Source organism: Hylobates moloch, unplaced genomic scaffold (genome assembly GCF_009828535.3).
Source record: "Hylobates moloch isolate HMO894 unplaced genomic scaffold, HMol_V3 SCAFFOLD_5, whole genome shotgun sequence".
NCBI lineage: Eukaryota > Metazoa > Chordata > Mammalia > Primates > Hylobatidae > Hylobates > Hylobates moloch.
Genome location: NW_026652280.1, coordinates 85,722,659 through 85,737,534, shown reverse-complemented (window position 1 = coordinate 85,737,534; position 14,876 = coordinate 85,722,659). Strand labels below are relative to the sequence as shown.

Below are 14,876 nucleotides of genomic sequence, written 5' to 3'. Positions count from 1 at the left end.
CGGGCAGAGGCGCTCCTCACCTCCCAGACGATGGGTGGCCGGGCAGAAGCGCTCCTCACTTCCCAGATGGGGAGGCCGGGCAGAGGGGCGGCCGGGCAGAGACGCTCCCTACCTCCCAGACGGGGCGGCGGCCGGGCAGGGGCTGCAATCCCAGCACCCTGGTAGGCCAAGGCAGGCGGCTGGGAGGCGGAGGCTGCCGCGAGCCCAGACCACGCCACCGCACTCCAGCCCGGGCAACACGGAGCACCGGGTGAGCGAGACTCTGTCTGTAGTCCCAGCATCCTGGGAGGCCGAGGCGGGCAGAGCGTTCGGGGTCAGGAGCTGGCGACTAGCGTGGCCAAGATGGGGAACGCGCGCCGGCAGGCAAAGGAGAAAAAACAGGCAGCGGTGGCGCGCGCCGGCAGTCCCAGGCAGTCCGCGGCGCGGGGCAGCAGCGAGACGAGGAGATTGCTGCCCGGGCCACAGAGGAAAAGAAAAGAAAAGAAAGAAAGAAAGAGAGAGAGAAAGAGAGAGAGAAAGAGAGAAAGAGAGAGAGAAAGAGAGAGAGAAAGAGAGAGAGAAAGAGAGAGAGAAAGAGAGAGAGAAAGAGAGAGAGAAAGAGAGAGAGAAAGAGAGAGAGAAAGAAAGAAAGAAAGAAAAGAAGGGAGGGAGGGAGGAAGGGAGGAAGGCATTTTTGTATTTTTAGTAGAGACAGGGTTTCACCATATTGGCCAGCCTGGTCTCGAACTCCTGACCTCAAGTGATCCGTCCGCCTCAGCCTCCCAAAGTGCTGGGATTGCAGGCGTGAGCCACCGCGCCCGGCTTGAGGAGCGGCCTCAAGGCAGGGGGCAGCCTGGACAGTGTGGCTGGAGGCATGACCCAGCAGGAGTTCAGGGAAAGGCAGCCTTTCCAGGCTGTTTCCTCAGCACACAGGGAGGGGAAATAGGCTGGGGGAGTGGGGCATTGAATGTCCACACCAAGAAGCTAGGCCCAGCTTGTACTCTCAGGCACTGGGAGCCAAGACAAGTTTCAGGCAGGGGCATGACCTGGTTACTCCAGGCTTCAGAACAATCCTTCTAGTGCAGTCTATGAAAAGTAAGGACTGGAGCAGGGTGAGGAGAGAATAGAAGGGAGCTTAGAGATCAGTTAGGAGATGTGCAAGGGACAACCAGGCTTGGATGCAAATTCCCACATGGAATTCTCTTCCACCTGGGAAAAGCAGATGCTAAAACCCAACAGCAACTTGCCAGTCACCATGGTCTTGGCTGCTCAGCTCCTGCTCAGTTCTTTCTTGTCTAAGTTAAGGGATTGGGTGAGGTACAGCTGCTGATGCCAGCCCCTTCTGATTCCCTGCCCCACCTGGGGTCCAGGAAGAAAACACAGGCCACAAGGCAGTCTCCGGCCCTTCAGAAGCTCTCCCTGCCATTCCATGCCTCGAGGGCTTTGCCTGGGCAGTTTCTTTTGCTGGGCTTGCCAATCCCACTCTTACCCTCTTCAATGCCTACTTCCTGCCCGTCATCTTTCAAGGCTGCATGAGGCGAATGGCCTCTATGATGAGCCTCCCTTGAGTGTGGGCTGGACCTAGTGTCACTTCTAAGATTAGGTAACAAAAAGAATGTGGCTTGAGTCTTGGACGCCCTCTCTCAATCTCAATCTCTCTCTCTCTCTCGCTCATTCACTCTGAGAGAAGCCAACTGCCGTGTTGTGAGCTGCCCTAGGGAGAGACCCACGTGGCAAAGAACTGATGACTCTGGCCAACAGCCAGGGAGGACCTGGGGCCTGCCAACAGCAACATGAGCAAACCTGGAAGCAGATTCTCCCCACGTGGGGCCCTGAGATGACTGCAGCCCCGAGAGAGACCCTGAGCTGCAGGCACCCAGCTAAGTCACACACAAATTCCTGTCCCAGAGACAGTATATGTTTGTTGTTTTAAACTCCTAACTTTGGAGTCATTTGATTTGCAGCAGCAGATTACTAATCACTGAACATAAGCATGGCACTGTGCAATGGACTCTATAGAAATGCCTCTCCAGTTTCCCAGAACAGGGAGTAAAAACTTTTGATCATTAGAAATGTGACAGAGTGGTCGGGCACAGGGGCTCACGCCTGTAATCCCAGCACTTTGGGAGGCCAAGGCAGGCGGATCACTTGAGGTTGGGACTTCAAGACCAGCCTGGCCAACATGGCAAAACCTCGTTTCTACTAAAAATACAAAAAAGAAAAAGAAAAAAAAAAAAAGAAATGTGACAGAGGCCAGGCATGCTGGCTCATGCTCATAATCCTAACACTGGGAGGCCGAGGAGGGAGGACTGCTCAAGCCCAGCAGTTTGAGACTAGCCTGAGAAATATAGTGACACCCTATTTCTACCACCAAAAAAAAAAAAAAAAATTAGCTGGGCATAATGGTACATGCTTGTGGTCCCAGCTATCAGGTGAGGTGGAAGGATTGCTTGAGCCCACGAGTTCAAGGCTATAGTGAGCCATGATTGCAGCACTGCACTCCAGCATGGGCAATAGAGTGAGATCCTATCTCGGAAAGGAGAGGGGAGGGGAGGGGAGAAAGGAAAAGGAACAGAAGAAAAGAAAAGCATGATAGGTAACAGAGCTGCGAAAAGTCCAAAAAATCAGTAACATGCATTAAGCAACACATACCACGGTTTCATTTGTTTTGTGGCGCAAGGTTGCAAACCCATCAAGATAGAAAATAGCACAGTCAGAGCCGGGCACAGTGGCTCATGCCTGTAATCCCAGTACTTTGGGAGGTTGAGGTGGGTGGATCATTTGAGGTCAGGAGTTCAAGACTGCCTGGCCAACCTGGTGAAACCCCATCTCTACTAAAAATACAAAAATTAGCCGGGTGTAGTGGTGTGCACCTGTAGTCCCAGCTACTAGGGAGGCTGAGGCAGGAGAATCGTTTGAACTTGGGAGGCGGAGGTTGCAATGAGCTGGGATCGCGCCATTGCACTCTAGCCTGGGCAATAAGAACAAAACTCCATCTCAGAAAATAAGATAAAAAAAATCAAATGATTGAGTAACTAACAATACAACTAGTACTCAGATAAGGCAAAAATCATTAAGGCAACATGCAATTCCCTGAAGATTGGGAAATGATTCTCTGCTGAAAAATGAAACTCCAAGACCGGGCTGTTAGGGAACGCCAGGGACAGCCTTTTCAGTTTAGGTAAAACTCTCAACTTCCGTATTTCACTTCCTCCCACTGCCCCTGCCCCTCGGGCAGATGAACTGTGGGCTCCAGGGCCTCTTGCAGGCTCCTGCAAGGATTATCTCACTGCCTGGAAACCATGGAATTCAGTAATCTCCCCCACAGACTGTGTGCTCCTTGGGTCAGGCACTGGGGCTGTAATCTATTGTATCCCCTGGGCCTTGATCACAGAAAGTGTCAACAAATGTTTCCAAACTCAGCAAAATAAAGTGAGAGGAAAAGACTCCACCAAAAAGGAATCACACTGTTAAGATCCCAAGAGCTGCCTGCCCTGCCTCTGAGACTTTGGGTTCTCTCAGCCCAAGCCCAAACCCAGACAGACACTTACCCGGTCAGAGTCCTGGGGGCCCCCATGAGATGCTCCATCAGGGTTAAAGTGGTTCCCACAGCTAAGAAAGAAAGGAAACAGGTGGGCAGGAAAGCAGCTCACAGGCCAGGTGCTCTACCCTCTCATCTATCTATATTTGCTTCATTCATTCAATCATTCAACAAACAGGCCTACTCTGTGCTGGGCTTTGGGTAGAGGGCACCGAGAAGAATCAGACATGGGTCCTGTCCTCAATAAGCTTCTGGCTCAGGGGATTCACAGATGAGTAAATAACTAGTTATATCACAGCATGACAAACACCATGGCATGGGGACCCTTCCTTTGCTGTGTCCAGAAGTCCCCTTCCATCTCAGAGGCAGTAAGGTGGTAATAAGCAGGATCTTCAAGATCAGATTTTTTTTTTTCTTGAGACAGAGTTTTGCCCTGTCGCCCCCGAGCTGGAGTGCCGTGGTGCAATCTCAGCTCACCACAACATCCACCTCCTGAGTTCAAGCGATTCTCCTGCCTCAGGAGATTACGGGCCTCCCCAGTAGCTGGGATTACGGGCACGTGCCACTGTGCCCAGCTAATTTTTTTTTTTTGTATTGTTAGTAGAGATGGGGTTTCACCATGTTGGCCAGGCTGGTCTTGAACCCCTGACCTCAGGTGATCCACCCACCTTGGCCTCCCAAAGTGCTAGGATTACAGGTGTGAGCTACTGTGCCCAGCCAAGGTCAGATCTTGACTCAAATTCCAACTCTACCTTTTACCTGCTCTGGACCTTTGGCAAGTCATTTAACCTCTGTGAGCCTTAGTTTCCTCATCTGGAGGTTGTGCCTGTGTGTATGTGCCTCACAGAGTATTGGCGAGGGCCAAGTGTGAAAATGTGTAGCTGAGGATGCTACTGGGGAGACTTCGGACAACTCACCTGTTGCAGTCGTTTGTGAGGTCCCCGTACTGATGGACGTGGAGTCCATGCAGCCCAGGCTCCAGGCCGTCAATAGTTCCCTCGATGAGGCAGCGCTCAGGGGTCAGCTGTAGGAAGCGCACCACCCCCTGCACGGTGCCAGGCCCCCCCAGGATGGCCACTGCTGCCCCCAGATTCTCTGCAAGGTATTAGACACTTGGGCTGGCTTGCCACCTCACCCAGCACACCTCTTCAGCAGCTCAGGAAGGGCAGGGAGTCTCACATAATTTTCACACCTTCCTCAAAGCCACTCCAACCCAGAGCCCAAGAATCCTATGGTTAGATTTGTAACAGCTCTGAGCCACCTCCCTCCCAGAGGGGCCAAGGCCACAGTGGTCACTCACTCAACTGGCCGCTGCCCATGCCCTTGAGTACCGCCTGCCGCCCCGTGCCTTCCAGGAGAGCCTGCACCTCCTGGCTGGGCAGAGTGGTGTGTACTAAGACCATCTGGTTCTCCAAGTGTACCTCCACATCCTGGACACCTGGCAGGAGAGAGAGGGAAGAGGGCAACAGAGGCTGGCACCCAGTGCTGGCAGCAGAGAACAGAGAAACAGACAGCGATTCTCTATCCCCATTTCCACCAAACTTCCCATGGCCAGAGGCAAGCTACTTTGTAACTGTGTAACCCTGAGTAAGCCTCTTCACTTCTGAGTCTGTTTCTTTTCATATAAATGGGGATAATGCCACCTTGCCCCCAGGATTTCTGTGAGTTCTAATACACGCCAGGCATTATTTGTAACTTTGGAAACATACATAATTCTTTTTAAAGCAGTATTTTTTTTTAAGTGGGCTATCCATAGCGGCATTATTCACAATAGCCAAAAGATAAAAATAACCCAAATGCCCATCAACTAATGAACAGATAAAATATGGTATCCATACAATGGAATACTATTCAGGAACGAAGTGCTGATACATGCTTGAAACATTATGCTACATGAAAGCCAGTCACAAAGCCACATATATAATGCTATGTATATTAGATGTCTAGAGTAGGCAAATCCACAGACAGAAAATATTCTTCCTGTAGGAGACAGCTTAAAAAAAATTTTTTTTTTTTTTGAAACAGAGTCTGTCTCTGTTGCTCAGGCTGGAGTGCAGTGGCACGATCTTGGCTCACTGCAACCTCCACCTGCCAGATTCAAGCAATTCTCCTGCCTCAGCCTTCCAAGTAGCTGGGACTACAGGTGTGCACCACCATGCCCGGCTAATTTTTATATTTTTAGTAGAGATGGGGTTTCACCATGTTGGCCAGGCTGGTCTCGAACCCCTGACCTCAGGTAATCTACCAACCTCGGCCTCCCACAGTGCTAGGATTACAGGCGTGAGCCACCATGCCAATGCATTCCAGCCTGGGCAACAGAGCAAGACTCTGATACGGAATAAAACAAACAAACAAAAATAATAAAATAGGCCGGGTGTGGTGGCTCACGCCTGTAATCCCAGCAGTTTGGGAGGGCGAGATGGGTGGATCACCTGAGGTCAGGAGTTTGAGACCAGCCTGGCCAACATGGTGAAACCCTGTCTCTACCAAAAATATAAAAATTTGCCAGACATGGGGGTGCGCACCTGTAGTCCCAGCTACTCTGGAGGCTGAGGCACAAGAACTGCTTGAACCCAGGAGGCGGAGTTTGCAGTAAGCCGAGATTGCACCACTGCACTCCACCCCAGGTGAAAAAGTGAGACTCCATCTCTAAAATAAAATAAAAGGAAAAGAAATCCTATATCCCTTAGCTATCACCCTCCTATTCTCCCACCCCTGCCACCAATCTATTTTCTGTCTCTATTTTTTTTAATTTATTTTTTTATTTTTTTGAGATGGAGTCTCACTCCGTCACCCAGGCTGGAGTGCAGTGGCACAATCTCAGCTTGCTGAAACCTCCACCTCCCAGGTTCAAGCGATTCTCCTGCCTCAGCCTCCCAAGTAGCAGGGACTACAGGCACACCCCACCACCATGCCCAGCTAATTTTTTTGTATTTTTTTCTTTTAATAGACATGGCGTTTCACTATGTTGGCCAGGCTGCTCTCGAACTCCTGACCTCAGGTTGTCTGCCTGCCTCAGGCTCCCAAAGTACAGAGATTACAGGCATGAGCCATCACGCCTGGCTGTGGCCTAGGATTTCTTTATGAAGTGATAAAAATGTAAAACTGGGCCGGGCGCGGTGGCTCACGCTTGTAATCCCAGCACTTTGGGAGGCCGAGGCGGGCGGATCACGAGGTCAGGAGATCGAGACCACGGTTAAACCCCGTCTCTACTAAAAATACAAAAAATTAGCCAGGCGTGGTGGCGGCCACCTGTAGTCCCAGCTATTCGGAGGCTGAGGCAGGAGAATGGCGTGAACCCGGGAGGCGGAGCTTGCAGTGAGCCGAGATTGCACCACTGCACTCCAGCCTGGGTGACAGAGCAAGACTCCGTCTCAAAAAAAAAAAAAAATGTAAAACTGACAGTGGAGAGATGGTTGCACAACTCTGAAAATACTACAAACAGATGAACTGTATCCTTTAAATGGGTGATTTTTTTTTCTTTTTTTTTTGAGACAGAGTCTCGCTCTGTCACCCAGGCTGGAGTGTGATGGCACAATCTCGGCTCACCGCAACCTCAGCCTCCCAAACTGTTGGGACTACAGGCATGAGCCGCTGCGCCTGGCCTAAATGCGTGATTTTTATAGTACATGAATTATATCTTTTTTTATTTTCGAGATGGAGTCTCGCTTTGTCACCTAGGCTGGAGAGCAGTGGCAGGATCTTGGCTCACTGCAGCCTCTGCCTCCTGGGTTCAAGCAAGCCTCCCAAAGTGCTGGAATTACAGGCGTGAGCCACTGTGCCTAGCTGCCCAGCCTATGAATTATATCTTTTTTTTTTTTTTTTGAGACAGAGTCTCGCTCTGTTGCCCAGGCTGCAGTGCAGTGGTGCTATCTGGGCCACTGCAAGCTCGACCTCCCGGGTTCACGCCATTCTCCTGCCTCAGCCTCCCGAGTAGCAGGGACTACAGGCGCTCGCCACCAAGCCCGGCTAAATTTTTGTATTTTTAGTAAAGACGGGGTTTTACCGTGTTAGCCAGGGTGGTCTCAATCTCCTGACCTCGTGATCTGCCCGCCTTGGCCTCCCAAAGTGCTAGGAATACAGGCATGAGCCACCACACCCGGTCTTTTTTTTTTTTATTTGAAATGGAGTCTCGCTCTGTCGCCCAGGCTGGAGTGCAGTGGCGCAATCTCGGCTCATTGCAAGCTCCACCTCCCGGGTTCTAGCCATTCTCCTGCCTCAGCCTCCCAAGTAGCTGGGACTACAGGTGCCCACCATCACGCCCAGCTAATTTTTTGTGTTTTTAGTAGAGACAGGGTTTCACCGTGTTAGCCAGAATGGTCTCGATCTCCTCACCTTGTGATCTGCCTGCCTTAGCCTCCCAAAGTGCTGGAATTACAGGTGTGAGCCACTGTGCCTGGCCGAATTATATCTTAATAAAGCTATTACACACATAAAAGGCAGGGACTATTGCCTCATTAGTAGAGCTAACACTTACTGGGCATGGACGGTGAGCAAATACTGTGTTTTACCTGTCTTAACATATTTGGTACTCCTACTAAGCCTCTAAGTTAGGTACAATGATCCCCATTTTGCAGATGAGAAAACTGAGGCATAGAAAGATGAAGAAACTTGCTCAAAGTCACAACGTAATAAGTTGTGCAACTGGACCTCTGACCATGCAGCCTAGCTCCAGAGCCCCAGCACTTAACCCAGATATTGTACTCACCCTAGGAAGCAGCCCCTAGGCTCCAAGCTGGGTTAGGACCACACCCCTTGTGGTCCTGTAGCAGCTCACACTCCCCCTCCTGTAATTCACATTGCACTGACTACAATCCTCTGTTTCACTCCTAGGCCGCCAGCTCTGTGAGGGCAGTAGCTCTGTGAGGTCCACAAGGGTCAAGTTCAAAAGTCAGTTGTCGGCCGGGCGCGGTGGCTCACGCCTGTAATCCCAGCACTTTGGGAGGCTGAGGTGGGCAGATCACAAGGTCAGGAGATCAAGACCATCCTGGCTAACACGGTGAAACCCCATCTCTACTAAAAATACAAAAAAGTTAGCCGGGTGTGGTGGTGGGCGCCTATAGTCCCAGCTACTCAGGAGGCTGAAGCAGGAGAACGGCATGAACCTGGGAGGCGGAGCTTGCAGTGAGCCGAGATCGCGCCACTGCACTCCAGCCTGGGCAACAGAGCAAGATTCCGTCTCGAAAAAAAAAAAAAAGTCAGTTGTCAGATGGCCAGGCGTGGTGGCGCACACCTATAATCCCATCACTTTGGGAGGTTGAGGCAGGTGGATCACATGAGGCCAGGAGTTCGATACCAGCCTTGCCAACGTGGCAAAACTCCATCTTTAGTAAAAGTACAAAAATTAGCCAGGCATGGTGGTGCACACCTGTAATCCCAGCTACTCAGGAGGCTGAGGTGGGAGAATCCAATGAACTGGGAGGTGGAGGTTGCAGTGAGCTGAGATGGTGCCACTGCACTCCAGCCTGGGCAACAGAGCAGAACAAGACCCTGGCTTTTATGTGCAAAAGCTATTAGAGGGGGCAACAGAAGCAATGGGGAACCCATCAAAGGATGAGGTTCTTACACATGCTAGGGAGAGGTGGCGTGGCCTGGAGCAGTGTGGAGGCCTAAATATGTTTTGGACACATAGCAGATAAGATGTCCTGATGACAGGCCTCAGCATAGGAGAGTTCCCAGACCCTCAGGTCTCCAGAGAAGAGCTGATTCTCTGCTCCTGAAGTGGGAAGCTCCTTGTCACTATGCACCTCCTGAATTCTTGACTGAGTCTAAACCAAGAGGGAGGCTGGCACCTTAGCTAAGCAGCCATTCAGTTTGCTCCTTGAGTTAAGACTGGTAGACCTTGGAATGTAGCCAGGCCCACCCTTGGTTGGCTCAGAGCCCAGTGAGAGAGAAAACAGAAGGCCACAGAGAACACCAGGGCAAGTGATAGAGATTCAAGAGGGTGAGCCTTGGGCTGGGGGCTCCTCCTGCTTACCTCCTGAAAAGGCCTTCCCCCAGGCCTCCTGAGATGGCAACTCTCTTTCTCTGTGTGTGTGCATTCTAGAAAACTACAACTTCCCTGCCTGGCCCCATGAGAAAGCCAAGCTGGACCAGAAAACACAGTCACCAGAAGTCTTTATCTGGTGCCTAAGAAACATGCTGAGGGCTGAAAACTGCTCTGGGTCCAAGAGAAAGGCCAGCTGTCTGCTCTCCTGGCAAGCAAGTTGTACAGGAAGTGGAGGGCTCACTCACCACCCAAAACATATAGTCTAAGCAAACCCAGCTTCAACATTGTCCCCTCCATTCTCCTTCCATCCAGATCACCACCTGTAAGCCCTTCCTCTCATAATCCCCTAGGATTTACTGGGCTGTTACTACATGCCAAAGACTTTTCTAAATGCTTTTTTTGTATTAACTCGGTTACTCTTCAGGACAATCCTCCAGAGTAGCTTCTATTATCATCCCCCATTTAACACGGAAGAAACAGAGACACAAAGAGTAACATGCATGAAGTCTTAGTGCCATTAAGTGGCAAAGAGGGGGTTTGAACTCTAGAGCTCATACCCCTAATCACTTTGCAGAGTCCACTACTACCAGGGTCCCAGCTTCAGAAGCCATCTCATCTCATTCCCTCTCACCATTGCTCTTTCCACGAAGCATTCTGTGAATGCCATCCAGGCAACGCTTGCATGCTCATTTCCACCTGAGTGCAGGGGATGTGCCTGATACTCATGTGAACTCTTCTCCCTAAAAAGCCCCAGTGTCTGGTCCATACCTGCCGAATGACTGGGTGAACCTTTTTTTTCTTTTTTGAGACAGGGTCTCACTCTGTCACCTGGCCTGGAGTGCAGTGGAGCGATCCAACTCACTGCAGCCTCCACCTCCTGGGCTCAAGCAATCCTCCTGCCTCGGCCTCCCCAGTAGCTGGGACTACAGGCACGCACCATGATGCCCAGCTAATTTTTGTATATTTTATAGAGAAGGGTTTTCGCCATGTTGCTCAGGCTGCTCTCAAACTCCTGGACTTGAGCAATCCACCCACTTCGGTGTCCCAAAGTGTTGGGATTACAGGCGTGAGCCACTGAGCCTGGCCTGGATGAACACCTAACAGAATCAAAGGAAGCCAGTTCCCAGAGCCATGCTGGTGGCTCTACCTTTCCAGATCTTTCTCATTGTACCAGGTCACCTCCAGACCAGCTGGCCTTTTATTTATTATTATTATTTTTTTGAGACGGAGTCTCGCTCTGTTGCCCAGGCTAGAGTGCAATGGCGCTATCTCCGCTCACTGCAAGCTCTGCCTCCCGGGTTCACACCATTCTCCTGCCTCGGCCTCCTAAGTAGCTGGGACTACAGGTGCCCACCACCACGCCCAGCTAATTTTTTGTATTTTTTAGTAGAGGCGGAGTTTCACTGTGCTAGCCAGGATGGTCTCGATCTCCTGACCTCGTGAGCCACCCACCTCGGCCTCCCAAAGTGCTGGGATTACAGGCATGAGCCACCGTGCCCGGCCCTGGCCTTTTAAGAATGAGAAGCTACCCAGGATGGTATAGGGCCAGCGCTGCTGTTTGCTTTGTCAAGATTATGTTGTTTCCCAAGCAAAAACTGCTTGTTTTCCAAGGAACTCCCTCAGCCTAGCTCCTCAGTCTCTGGGGCACCTGAGGTTCAGGACAACAAGACAGGCAGTTAGAATCTGTCAGGGCAAGCTGGACAGCTGTACTCTAGGCTCTGCCTCCAGGTCTGTGTGCTAACTCTGAGAACATTCCTTCCACTCTCTGGGGTTCAGTTTCTGCATCTGTAAAATGGGAGTAGGGTTCACCTAATAGATTTGCCTGGTCCCTCCCAGAGGCCTCTGGACTGTCTACAGAAAAGTTTACCCTGTTCTTACCTGCCACCCCTTGCAGGGACTTGCGCACCGCGTCCACACAGCTCTGACAGGTCATCTGCACCGCGAACTCCAACTGCAAGGGCGGCAGGGACCAACCGATGATCGCTGGGGAAGTGCCTTGGTATAACTTTGTTTCACCACCTACCCTATGACCACCGCAAGGGTCTGGGAACAAGCCCCACGTAACCCCTCTTCAAGCACCTTCTTTGTGATCACTCATGACCATTCCAGGACCATGGGAGTCACCCCCCAACACTCACGCAGGGCCCCTGCTACCCTTGCACCCTAGTTTCATCCGTGGCCCCAGGCCCCAACCCAAGCGCCCACTCCTTCCCCTCTTCCCAAGGTAACGATCACCCCAGGGGCCGAGGCTGTCTGCCCGGCGAGGCTCCACACGAAGCCTCGACCCTCACCGTGCAGAGGGTCCCCTGGTTCCCCGAGTCCGAAGCCATTCTGGACCCAGTCACCAGCCAGAGACGCAGAACTCCTCCGGCGCAGCAGCGCCAACCAGCGCAGCGTCGCGAGGACTAAGCCTCTAATGCCACTCTTAACTCCTCCTCCTAGTGCGTGAGCCCGCAAGGCCCTGCCCCGTCAGCCACCGGGTGGCAGCCGCGCAGGCGCACTCAGGCCGTCGGGCTCCTGGTTGCCTTAGTAACCACTCGGCTTTCTGTTCCCAGACGGTGGCAGCCGCCGGCTCTAAGATGGAGCCCCCGAAGCCCGAGCCTGAGCTCCAGCGGTTTTACCACCGGTTGCTGCGTCCGCTGTCGCTCTTCCCCACTAGGGCGACGTCCCCAGAGCCTCAGAAGCGCCCCCCGCAGGAGGGCCGGATTCTGCAGTCCTTCCCTCTCGCGAAGCTGACGGTGGCGTCGCTGTGCAGCCAGGTGGCCAAGCTGCTGGCCAGCAGCGGGATAGCAGCGCGAGTGCCTCCTGAGGCCCGACTACGTCTCATCAAGGTCATCCTGGACGAGCTGAAGTGCAGCTGGCGGGAGCCACCCGCCGAACTTAGTCTGAGCCACAAAAACAACCAGAAGCTGCGGAAGCGGCTCGAGGCCTACGTGCTGCTGAGCAGCGAGCAGCTCTTCTTGCGCTACCTGCACCTGCTGGTGACCATGTCGACCCCCAGGGGGGTCTTCACTGAATCAGCCACCCTCACCCGGTTGGCCGCCAGCCTCGCCAGGGACTGCACACTCTTCCTTACTAGTCCCGACGTCTACCGTGGCCTGCTCGCTGACTTCCAGGCCCTGCTGAGGGCAGAGCAGGCCTCTGGAGATGTGGACAAGCTGCGCCCTGTCTGCCCCGCTGGGACGTTCAAACTGTGCCCTATCCCCTGGCCTCACAGCACTGGCTTCGCCCAAGTGCAGTGCTCTAACCTCAACCTGAACTACCTCATCCAACTCAGCCGTCCACCAGAGTTTCTCAATGAGCCAGGAAGGATGGATCCAGTGAAGGAATTGAAGTCCATCCCTCGGTTGAAGAGGAAAAAGCCTCTCCACTGGCTGCCCTCCATAGGAAAGAAGAGAGAAATCGACATCAGTTCCTCACAGATGGTGTCGCTGCCCAGCTATCCTGTGGCTCCCACCAGCAGGGCTTCCCCCTCGCCTTTCTACTCTGAGTTCCGGAGAGGCCAATCCATGCCCTCCCTGCGTGAGGGCTGGAGGCTGGCAGATGAGTTGGGCCTTCCTCCACTCCCATCTCGCCCGTTAACCCCGCTGGTCTTGGCTACAGAGAGCAAACCAGAGCTGACTGGACACATCGTGGCTGAGGATCTGAAGCAGTTGATAAAGAAGATGAAGTTGGAGGGGACTCGCTACCCACCACTGGACTCAGGCCTGCCTCCTCTCCTGGGGGTTGTGACCCGTCATCCAGCTGCAGGGCATCGCCTGGAGGAGCTGGAGAAGATGTTGAGGAACCTCCAGGAGGAAGAAGCCTCTGGGCAGTGGGACCCCCAGCCCCCCAAATCCTTTCCACTTCACCCACAGCTAGTGACCATTACTTTGAAGCTTAGAAATGAGGTCGTGGTCCAGGCGGCTGCCGTACAGGTCTCAGATAGAAACTTCTTAGACTCTTTCCACATTGAGGGGGCCGGAGCCCTGTATAACCATCTGGCTGGTGAACTGGATCCCAAAGCCATTGAAAAAATGGATATTGATAACTTTGTTGGCAGTACTACCAGGGAGATCTACAAGGAGTTGATGAGCCATGTCTCTTCTGACCACTTACATTTTGATCAAGGGCCCCTAGTTGAGCCTGCAGCAGATAAAGACTGGTCGGCCTTCCTGTCCTCAGCCTTTCTACGTCAAGAAAAACAGTCTCAAATCATCAACCCTGAGCTGGTTGGACTTTACTTCCAGAGAGCAAACACTTTACAGTCCAATACTGAGAAGATGCCCTCCCTCCCATCACTCCAAGCTACCAAAAGCTGGGAGAAGTGGTCAAACAAGGCCTCCTTGATAAACTCATGGAAAACCACCTTGTCTGTGGATGACTACTTCAAGTACCTCACCAACCATGAAACAGATTTCCTTCATGTCATCTTTCAAATGCATGAAGAAGAGGTTCCTGTGGAGATTGTGGCCCCTGTCAGAGAGTCCCTAGAGATTCAGCACCCTCCCCCATTGCTAGAAGATGAAGAACCAGACTTTGTGCCAGGAGAGTGGGATTGGAACACTGTGCTAGAGCACAGGCTAGGAGCTGGGAAGACACCCCGCCTGGGAGAACCCCACAAAATTCTGAGCCTGCAGAAGCGTCTGGAACAACTGTGGTCCATGCTTGAGGTCTCCAACAAGGACCAGGTGGACATGGCCATTAAATATAGCTCCAAAGCCCGCCTGAGGCAGCTGCCTTCATTGGTGAATGCCTGGGAGCGGGCCCGGAAGCCCATTCAGCTGCGGGAGGCGTTGCTGGCAAGACTAGAGTGGTTTGAGGGACAAGCTTCCAACCCCAACCGCTTCTTCAAAAAGACCAACTTGAGCTCCAGTCACTTCCTGGAGGAGAATCAGATCCGAAGCCATCTCCACAGGAAGCTCAACTTAATGGAGTCTTCTTTGGCTTCCCTCCTGGAGGAGATAGAGTTAATCTTTGGCGAGCCAGTGATCTTCAAGGGGCGGCGCTACCTGGACAAGATGAAGAGCGACAAAGTGGAGATGCTCTATTGGCTGCAACAGCAGCGGCGGGTTCGCCACCTGGTCTCAGCCCTGAAGGATCCCCACCAGTCAACCCTGTTCAGGAGCTCAGCAGCCAGCCTTTAGTAGCTCCTGGGAATACCCCTATTATGCCTTGACCAGGCCCAGTGCCTTCAAATGCCTCCCTCACCCCTAAATGGCCAGCAGCTCATCTAGACCTCTTTACTGCTTTGGAAGAAGAAATATTTGTCTATATCTGGGAGTGGAGGGTTCAGGAACATTATGCTTCCAACTATGAAGGGATTGAGACTAAAACTATTGTTTTCTTAGTGAAATTCTCATAAAAGAATCCCCAAGCCTAGTAGTC

At 52.3% G+C, this 14,876-nt stretch overlaps 2 protein-coding genes across 2 annotated transcripts in view; one reads left to right on the top strand and one right to left on the bottom strand.

The window, feature by feature from the left end:
• The window catches only part of CCS (copper chaperone for superoxide dismutase), a 25,162-nt gene extending 13,080 nt beyond the window's left edge, over positions 1-12,082 (bottom strand). The window contains exons 1-5 of the mRNA XM_032153562.2: positions 11,801-12,082; positions 11,388-11,460; positions 4,821-4,958; positions 4,438-4,615; positions 3,531-3,591 (exon numbers count right to left, since the gene is read on the bottom strand). Of these exons, the coding sequence (XP_032009453.1) occupies positions 3,531-3,591; positions 4,438-4,615; positions 4,821-4,958; positions 11,388-11,460; positions 11,801-11,839 (489 nt within the window). The 5' untranslated portion in view covers positions 11,840-12,082. The remainder of the gene's footprint in view (positions 1-3,530; positions 3,592-4,437; positions 4,616-4,820; positions 4,959-11,387; positions 11,461-11,800) is intronic.
• On the top strand, positions 12,032-14,870 carry CCDC87 (coiled-coil domain containing 87). Its single transcript, XM_032153561.2, has one exon. It carries the CDS (start codon positions 12,089-12,091, stop codon positions 14,633-14,635), a length of 2,547 nt encoding a protein of 848 aa, XP_032009452.1. The 5' UTR covers positions 12,032-12,088; the 3' UTR covers positions 14,636-14,870.
• The last annotated feature ends 6 nt before the right edge of the window (positions 14,871-14,876 follow it).